This window comes from Coregonus clupeaformis, unplaced genomic scaffold (genome assembly GCF_020615455.1).
Source record: "Coregonus clupeaformis isolate EN_2021a unplaced genomic scaffold, ASM2061545v1 scaf0539, whole genome shotgun sequence".
Lineage (NCBI taxonomy): Eukaryota > Metazoa > Chordata > Actinopteri > Salmoniformes > Salmonidae > Coregonus > Coregonus clupeaformis.
In genome coordinates this window covers 306,704-316,078 of record NW_025533994.1, presented here as the reverse complement: position 1 = coordinate 316,078, position 9,375 = coordinate 306,704, and the positions used below count along the sequence as shown (strand labels likewise).

At 47.1% G+C, this 9,375-nt stretch overlaps 1 protein-coding gene across 1 annotated transcript; it reads left to right on the top strand.

The window, feature by feature from the left end:
* The first annotated feature begins 1,058 nt into the window (after positions 1 to 1,058).
* On the top strand, positions 1,059 to 8,451 carry fgl2a (fibrinogen-like 2a). The gene is made up of 3 exons (XM_041878683.2): positions 1,059 to 1,953; positions 6,549 to 6,748; positions 7,060 to 8,451. Exons 1-3 carry the CDS (start codon positions 1,176 to 1,178, stop codon positions 7,564 to 7,566), a joined length of 1,485 nt encoding a protein of 494 aa, XP_041734617.2. The 5' UTR covers positions 1,059 to 1,175; the 3' UTR covers positions 7,567 to 8,451.
* Positions 8,452 to 9,375: the final 924 nt, after the last annotated feature.

The following is a 9,375-nucleotide window of genomic DNA, read 5'->3' as shown; positions in this document are numbered from 1 at the left end:
TGTTGCACTGCCAGTTTCAGCCTGCTACAGGATGTGAGCTGTTCTCTTTATCTTTCACGGCTCTACAGTCATCTCACCTTTGACCCAAAACTAAGGTGTATAACGTGAGTTTCAATAGAGGGTTTGAATTGCAACACCTATTGTGGGGTAATATAGTGTGAATGACTTCCAGCTTGTGAAAAGCTATAGCCCACTGCACAGGAATCCCACAGCCCACCACAAACTGAGTCCATCAGTACGATAAGCGAACAACTCATCGTGGCAGAGAGAAGATGCTCTGTATACAAATGAGCCTTTCTCAGACATTACAGTCCTGGTGGTGTCATATCACTAGAGACGGTTGTAATAAATGTAATATAAAACTGGTATGGCAACGAGACCAGAGTTAAGAAGGAAAGAGAGACATTGGCGTTGGTTCACAGCAACACTGAGATCGGAGCTTGGAGATAAAACAAGTGCACTGCAGGACCATAGCTTTTCTCTCTGTCCAGATGATCGAGTGTGGTCTCAAACCAACCACTTCCACCACTTCAGAAAGGGCTTAGTGTCCTAGTTCAGGCTCAATATCCAAGAAGACAAAACAGCAAAACAACAAGATGAGGGAAACCTACAGGTGAGAATCCTAATTCCTTTGTACTGACTCACTTGTCTGTTCAGGGAAATGGGCTGACTTTTAAAAGAACTGCAGCTCAGCCAGCCTTCCTACTCTCTCTTTAATGGTTCACTGTGCTGCTGATATTGAGTGGAGGAATTACGCAACACAGTTCAGCAGCCACTATCCCGCCTCCCTTCCTCACACTGCACCCCTCCCTCCCTCTCTCTCTCTCTCTCTCTCTCTCTCCTCTCTCTCTCTCTCTCTCTCTCTCTCTCTCTCTCTCTCTCTCCCTCCCTCCCTCCCTCTCTCTCTCTCTCTCTCTCTCTCTCTCTCCCTCCCTCCCTGCCTCCCTCCCTCCCTGCCTCCCTCTCTCTCTCCCTGCCCCTCCCTCCCCCTCTCTCCCTGCCCCTCCCTCTCTCCCTCCCTTTCGCTCTCTCCCGTGATATTAATGACAGCTATCTCAGGCAGGAGGCAGTCTCCTGCGCTCACTCTCCTGCAGGCTTTTCTCTCACACTGCTCTCACTCTCTCTGACTGCGTAGCTGAGAAACACTCACTCACTCACTCACTCAAACACACACTATGAGGCTGGTCCTGCTGTGTGTTTCTGCCTCCACCACTCTTCTGCTGGCAGTCCCATGGAGCTCCGCAGCAGACCCAGGAGACGGAGCCCAGAGATGGGATAAGGTCCAGGATAAGCCTGCTACAGGAGGGGGTTCAGGGGGCTGCCCTGTGAGGATGAAGCCTTCTGGCCAGTGTGGAGAAGAGGACGACTGCCCCTATCAGATCACCCTGCCTCCACTGACTATCCAGCTGCCCAAGCAGTTCAGGATGCTGGAGAAGACCATGAAGGAGCTGCAGAGCCTGAAGGAGACGGTGAACCGGTTGAAGAGGGACTGCCTGGAGTGCCGGCAGCAGGCTGACCAGAGCCTGCAGAGGGACAGCGGGGAGGCAGCAGGGGGTCCCGGTACGGGGATGGGACCAGGGTTTCTGGAGCTACAGTCTGGAACCAGTAAGGAGGAACGAGGAGATGGGGGAACCAACACAGGACCTGATGGGGATGGCCAAGACACTGGAACCGGCATTGGCACTAGCACCGGTTCTGGTACTGGCAAAGGAAGTGGCTCTACCGGCGGTTCTGTGTTTGAGATGCAGGTGAAGATGAACAGGATGTCCAACAGCCTGCGTAACGCACGGGGCCAGATCACGGCTCTGCAGGGCCGTCTGGAGGAGCTGAGCCTCATCAACATGAGGAACGTGGAGGCCATGGTGGAGAGCAAGGTGGAGAACATCACTGGAGTGGTCAACAAGCTCAGCAACACCTGCAACAGCCAGTGTGCCGTCCAGACCTCTCCTCAGTGTACGTGTATTTACTTATTGCCTTTATTTAATTAACCAAATAGGTTATTGAGAACATATTATCTTTGACAATACATTCTGTATAACCTTTAACTGATTTACAAGACCCTCTGCTATCACTAAGCTATCATTATTCTGTAAACTGCAGAATATTGAAAATAGCCCCTCTATTCTCTTGTAGAAGCCCCTCAAGTCTCTTGTTATTGCTAACCTATTGTTCTCCTCTAAGCTTCAGCCAGACAGACTTATTCTAAAACCAGGCTTTCCTGCACTGCATGCAGTACTGTACAGTATGCCAGCCCTCTCTACTGAGGGTGAGGACTCTGCCGTATCAGTCTCAAAAGGAGAACAGCAGGTTTAACTCCAGATCATCACCCTTAGTTTATGGTCCTAATTACATTACTTCCTCACACTTTTTCTTTCAAAACTCATTGGGATATTCTGATATTTTGAGTGTGGGATATTCTGATATTTTGAGTGTGGGATATTCTGATATTTTGAGTGTGGGATATTCTGATATTTTGATTATGTGGGATATTCTGATATTTTGAGTGTGGGATATTCTGATATTTTGAGTGGTCCTTCCGATGGAAAGAGATATGCATATTTTCATATGGGCTTAATAGGAACCAATTTGCAACTAATTTGCCTGTCAGTTTCAATACTGTATACCACTTAAGGTGCTTCATTTTGGAGATCTGAATTGAAAACCCATGCCCAATTATTGATGGAATGCAATCTAGTCATAACAAAGTTACATTTCCATCTTGAGGTAACTCTAAGGGACATATTTCAGTAGTAATCATATAACATATTACAATCCATCAAAATGGATATTGAACCATTCCTATAGCATGTGACAACGATCTCCTCCATTGGCTATTATCTGAAAAACAGATGTGAGATCCTTTTGAAATGGATCGACTCCGACAGCAGTGCGATTTCTCCAGCCAGTGTACATGGGACTGTGTTAACGTGTGGTCATTTCAGTGTGAACATTGGGACAGTGTTAACGTGCGGTCATTTCAGTGTGAACATTGGGACAGTGTTAATGTGCAGTCATTTCAGTGTGAACATTGGGACAGTGTGAACGTGCGGTCATTTCAGTGTGAACATTGGGACAGTGTTAACGTGTGGTCATTTCAGTGTGAACATTGGGACAGTGTTAACGTGCGGTCATTTCAGTGTGAACATTGGGACAGTGTTAACGTGCAGTCATTTCAGTGTGAACATTGGGACAGTGTTAACGTGCTGTCATTTCAGTGTGAACATTGGGACAGTGTTAACGTGCAGTAATTTCAGTGTGAACAATGAGGACAGTGTTAATGTGCAGTCATTTCAGTGAGAACATTGGGACAGTGTTAACGTGCGGTCATTTCAGTGTGAACATTGGGACAGTGTTAACGTGCAGTCATTTCAGTGTGAACATTGGGACAGTGTTAATGTGCAGTCATTTCAGTGAGAACATTGGGACAGTGTTAACGTGCAGTCATTTCAGTGTGAACATTGGGACAGTGTGAACGTGTAGTCATTTCAGTGAGAACATTGGGACAGTGTTAACGTGTGGTCATTTCAGTGTGAACATTGGGACAGTGTTAACGTGCAGTCATTTCAGTGAGAACATTGGGACAGTGTTAACGTGCGGTCATTTCAGTGTGAACATTGGGACAGTGTGAATGTGTGGTCATTTCAGTGTGAACATTGGGACAGTGTTAATGTGTGGTCATTTCAGTGTGAACAACTAACTCCTTTATTACACTTGCCATTAACACAAGATGATGCAATTTGTTGCCTTCCGACAGTTGGTCATCGTTAGAAGAGAACACTGTGTAGAAGTAGAGCTGTGAGGGGAACGGCACCTCCTTACCTTCAGGCTCTGATCAGACCCTACACCCAAACGAGGGCACTACGTTCATCCACCTCTGGCCTGCTGGCTCCCCTACCTCTACGGAAGCACAGTTCCCGCTCAGCCCAGTCAAAGCTATTTGCTGCTCTGGCACCCCAATAGTGGAACAAGCTCCCCCACGACGCCAGGACAGCGGAGTCACTGACCACCTTCCGGAGACACTTGAAACCCTACCTCTTTAAGGAATACCTGGAATAGTATAAAGTAATGCTTCTAGACCCCCCCCACGTAAAAAGAAAAACAAAAGGTGGTTGTCCCACTGGCTATCATAAGGTGAATGCACCAATTTGTAAGTCGCTCTGGATAAGAGCGTCTGCTAAATGATGTAAATGTAAAAGTACTTGTCTTAGATGAATCTGTCATGTTTCTTATAAGAGCTCTGCAAATTACTCTGGATAACAAAAGTGATTCATGTAAAGATTATGGAGAAACAGGCAACATAGAGTGTTGCAATAGGAGTAGAGAGCATCCAGTATCAGAGTCCAGTAGTGCTTGTGTGTTCTGTTGTTGACACATCCTTCTACCGGCCATGTCTCTGTCTTGATATGGGAAACTCTCCTCTTGGCTCAACGACAACAGAACGTCATCAGTCAGACATCTCACAATCTCTGTAACGGATCATTAAGCCCCAATTCACAGTTAAACTAAACAGTATGCTTTCTATCTCTGATTGGATTTTAAGGCATTTGAGGACATACAGGGAGGGAGTCTACCTTTGGAGCGTATAACTGAATCACGTTCTCTATTCATTTATAAACACTTTTAAGATTCATTGTCCCTAGCCTTTTTCTGTATGAATTGAAGGAACTGTTTGCCTGTAATGTGAGAATGCACAAGCTCTTCATTTGGAGGATGTTAGTTCTAGATAAGGGTTTTATCTCTCTGCATACTTCCTTGATAATACAGCTGCTTTTCCGTTGCTGTCAATCACCTTTATCAGTCTGCATGGCTGTCTGTCCATCTGTCTGTCGGACTGTTATATTTGGGTCAATCACAGCCTGGCGTCCATATTCTGAGAACCACTATCACATATGGACAGACTTTGATAGGAGTACTGCCCACAAGGGGATATAAACACACAAACACACACATCCTGCCAGGCTAGCTTACTAACTGACTGCTGTGTCATCCTCTTCTGGCTCTGATCTGTCCTCTTCTGGCTCTGCTCTGTCCTCTTCTGGCTCTGCTCTGTCCTCTTCTGGCTCTGCTCTGTCCTCTTCTGGCTCTGCTCTGTCCTCTTCTGGCTCTTTCTGCCTCTCTCTGCTCTGTCCTCTTCTGGCTCTGCTCTGTCCTCTTCTGTGCCTCTGTCCTCTTCTGGCTCTGCTCTGTCCTCTTCTGGCTCTGCTCTGTCCTCTTCTGGCTCTGCTCTGTCCTCTTCTGGCTCTGCTCTGTCCTCTTCTGTGCTCTGCTCTGTCCTTTCCTGGCTCTGCTCTGTCCTCTTCTGGCTCTGCTCTGTCCTCTTCTGGCTCTCCTCTGTCCTCTTCTGGCTCTGCTCTGTCCTCTTCTGGCTCTGCTCTGTCCTCTTCTGGCTCTACTCTGTCCTCTTCTGGCTCTGCTCTGTCCTCTTTTGGCTCTGCTCTGTCCTCTTCTGGCTCTGCTCTGTCCTCTTCTGTGCTCTGCTCTGTCCTTTCCTGGCTCTGCTCTGTCCTCTTCTGGCTCTGCTCTGTCCTCTTCTGGCTCTGCTCTGTCCTCTTCTGGCTCTTCTCTGTCCTCTTCTGGCTCTGCTCTGTCCTCTTCTGGCTCTGCTCTGTCCTCCTCTGTGCTCTGCTAACTCAACTCCTCTCTCATGCTTCCTAGGCTCCTATCCTGAGCAGCCGACTGGCGTCACTTTCCAAAACGCAGGGGGCTCTGCGCTCCAAAAGTGGATGTCAGGATGCATTAGCATCACAAACACAAAGTGGGGACTGGCAGGCTCTCCAGCAGCCTTGGTTAATCCCATTTTACACTTTCCCACGTTTTGACAAGTCTGTCCTCCCCTTATATCAAAACACTCTGACGGCCGTGGCTCGACTCGCTCGGTCAGCTCTGGGCTGAAAGTCAGTAACATTCCATGCAATGGCCTACTGGGCTGTGAGACTGAGGGAAACAGTGTTTTTTTGACTCCTCTGACACTGACCGTTGACTTTCTCCCTCCCCCTGCCCCGCCTCTCTCTCTCCCCCTGCCCCGCCTTTCTCTCTCCCCCTCCCCCGTCTCTCTCTCTCTCTCTCTCTCTCTCTCTCTCTCCCGTCTCTCTCTCTCTCTCCCTCCCCGTCTCTCTCCCTCCCTCCCCCTGCCCCGTCTCTCTCTCTCTCTCCCCCTGCCCCGTCTCTCTCTCCCTCCCCCTGCCCCGTCTCTCTCTCTCTCTCGCCCTCCCTGTCTCTCTCTCTCTCTCGCTCTCTGTCTCTCCTCTCTCTCTCTCCCCTGTCTCTCTCCTCTCTCTCCCCCTCGTCTCTCTCCTCTCTCTCTTTCTCTCTCAACCTTCCCCTCCCCCGTCTCTCTCTCTCTCCTCTCTGTCTCTCCTCTCTCTCTCACTCTCCCCCGTCACTCTCCTCTCAACCTTCCCCTGCCCCGTCTCTTCTCTCCTCTCCCATGCCTTCCCTCCCCTTCTCTCTCTCTCCCTCTTTCTCTCTGTCCCTCCACCTGCCCCGTCTCTCCCCTCTCTCTCTCTCTCCCTCCCCATCTCTCTCTCTCTCTCTCTCTCCCCAAACAGTCATCATCGCGCCCAAGGACTGCTCTGACTACAACATGCTAAAGGAGAGGAAGAACGGCGTCTACCGGGTCACGCCCGACCCCAGGAACGGCACGTTCGAGGTCTACTGCGACATGGAGTCGTTCGGCGGTGGCTGGACCCTGGTGCAGCAGCGCCTCAATGGCACCGTCAGCTTCAACCGCTCCTGGGCTGAGTACAAGGTTAATAATCCCATCTGACACTTTTTGACAAGTCTGTTACCTTTATTTCTCAAACTCTTTGACAGACCGTGGCGCTACTCGCCAGGTCACCACTCTGGGCTGAAAGTCAGTAACATTCCATGCAATGGCCTGGTGGCCTGTGAGAATCAGGGAAAACAGGGGATTTGCGTCCCAAATGGCACCCTATTCCCTATATAGTGCACTACTTTAGACCAGAACCTATGTAGGGAATAGGGTGCCATTTGGGACAGATTCGACTCCTCTGACACTGACCTTTACCTCTCTCTCTCTCTCTCTCTCTCTCTCTCCAGAGGGGCTTTGGTAACCCACGGGGAGAGTTCTGGTTGGGCAACGACCGCATCCACCTCCTGACCAAGGCCAAGGACATGGTGCTGCGCATCGAACTGGAGGACTTCCAAGGGGTGCGGGAGTATGCCAAGTTCGACCAGTTCTACGTGGCCAACGAGTTCCTGAGGTATCGCTTATCCATCAGCGGGTACAGTGGCACGGCCGGCAATGCGCTGCACATGAACGAGCAGTTCAACCACGACCAGAAGTTCTTCACCACACCAGATAGGGACAACGACATGTACCCGTCAGGGAACTGCGGGGCGTACTACAGCTCGGGGTGGTGGTTTGACGCCTGCATGTCAGCCAATCTCAATGGGAAATACTACCACAAGAGATACAAGGGCGTGAGGAACGGCATCTACTGGGGAACGTGGCACAACATGTCCAGTGAAGCATACCCCACCAACTACAGGCAGGCCTTCAAGACGGTCAAAATGATGATACGGCCAAAGAACTACGTTCCGTAAAGGAAGGCAGCATGAGATCGGAAACGACCGGAAAGATCAGAAAGACTTTCTTCTTCTTAACTCTCTGCTCCTTTGACCTTTCTGCCTCCCACTGTCAAGTTTAACCACATGGTTCAGAGACGGTCTGAGACACTTCGGTTCACGGTAATAAAACAGCAATGAATTCTTCAAAGTTACCAGTTTCACCGCTGTAAACAAGGTTGGAAAAGACTCCACCGAAGACAAATGTATGATATCACAGTCATAGTAAATGTCAGACATGTCTGGCTATCGATTAAACAACATAATATGGAACATGTGCTACTGAACTAATAACAGCAACAAAATGGCGTCAGATATGTTTGCTTTGTGCAGAATAATTGCATTGGTTGACTGCAGGCACTGCAACTGTTTCCAGACATCTGTATATCCCAAGCGTTTCCTGTATAATACTGCCACCTAGCTTTATATCATAACATTGCATCCTCATCTAGACAGGCTGAGCAGCATTGGAAAACAAAAGTCCCCAAGATCAAGGAGGAAATGTACAGTATTTATTTTTGGAAGTATGATAGCTTTTATATAACTAATATATGGACTGTATTTTCATGCAGTACACAGTGATTGCCTAAGATAAGTACCCCAAAAAAGTATTGTATTCTGAATAAAAAGCATTGTATTGGGGTTGGGAAGTTGACCACAGAGAAGTTTAAAACTAGAATATGGATTATTTGGACTTGTATGAAACGGTTTAAAGTGTAGGCCTATTTGAATAGAATAATTGATTATGTAGCTTGACATTTAGAACTGTATTTACATTAGACCTGTTTTATTCACCTTCCATTGTCCTATTCAAAAAAGTATTTACTTTTTATATAAAAACACGAATAAAGTTTTTACAGATTTGCACTGAGTACTGAATGCTTTGTTCTCCATATCCCCCATGAAACACAGCAGACAAATAGCCCTGACCTAGCCTATATCTGCAAATCATCAGCAGAGGTTGAGGGCAGAACTCTATCTGTAAGCTTATAATAATTTGTTCAAAAGTAAGGTATGTAAATCAAACAATTGTCTGGTTGCTGTAGTATACACCAATAGAAACAGCCGCACATTGCTGACATTTGCATACTCCTACAGTTTGACATTTGAGCATACAACAGTGTACTGGTATTCTATACATTTTCCCTTCATAAGGGTTCAGCATTGGCTGATGGTTTATTTATTTTCCCTTCATAAGCGTTCAGGATTGGCTGATGGTTTATTTATTTTCCCTTCATAAGGGTTCAGGATTGGCTGATGGTTTATTTATTTTCCCTTCATAAGGGTTCAGGATTGGCTGATGGTTTATTTATTTTCCCTTCATAATGGTTCAGGATTGGCTGATGGTTTATTTATTTTCCCTTCATAAGGGTTCAGGATTGGCTGATGGTTTATTTATTTTCCCTTCATAAGGTTTCAGGATTGGCTGATGGTTTATTTACTTTCCATTCAGAAGAGTTCAGGATTGGCTGATGTTTTTTTAGTATTTAGTATTTATTAGGATCCCCAATTAGCTGTTGCCAAGGCAATGGCTACTGTTCCTGGGGTCCAAACAGGAAACAACACAACAAATAAAATACATAATATACATAAATAACCATAGCACTACATTTACATTACAATTTAGCTTTTCAGCAGACGCTCCAATCCAGAGAGACCCACAGCTAGTCCATTCATCTTAAGATAGCCAGGCGAGGCAACCACATATCACAGTCGTATCCCAACCACGTATCACATACATAATACAATACATAATAGAATGCATAATACAATACAAAATGCATCAAC

Bases quoted from the DNA above. Each gene is read 5' to 3' on its own strand.
- fgl2a (XM_041878683.2), top strand. From the start codon at position 1,176: ATGAGGCTGGTCCTGCTGTGTGTTTCTGCCTCCACCACTCTTCTGCTG. The intron at 1,954-6,548 runs GTACGTGTATTT...CTCCCCAAACAG, and splicing joins CGTCCAGACCTCTCCTCAGT to TCATCATCGCGCCCAAGGAC. The intron at 6,749-7,059 runs GTTAATAATCCC...CTCTCTCTCCAG, and splicing joins GCTCCTGGGCTGAGTACAAG to AGGGGCTTTGGTAACCCACG.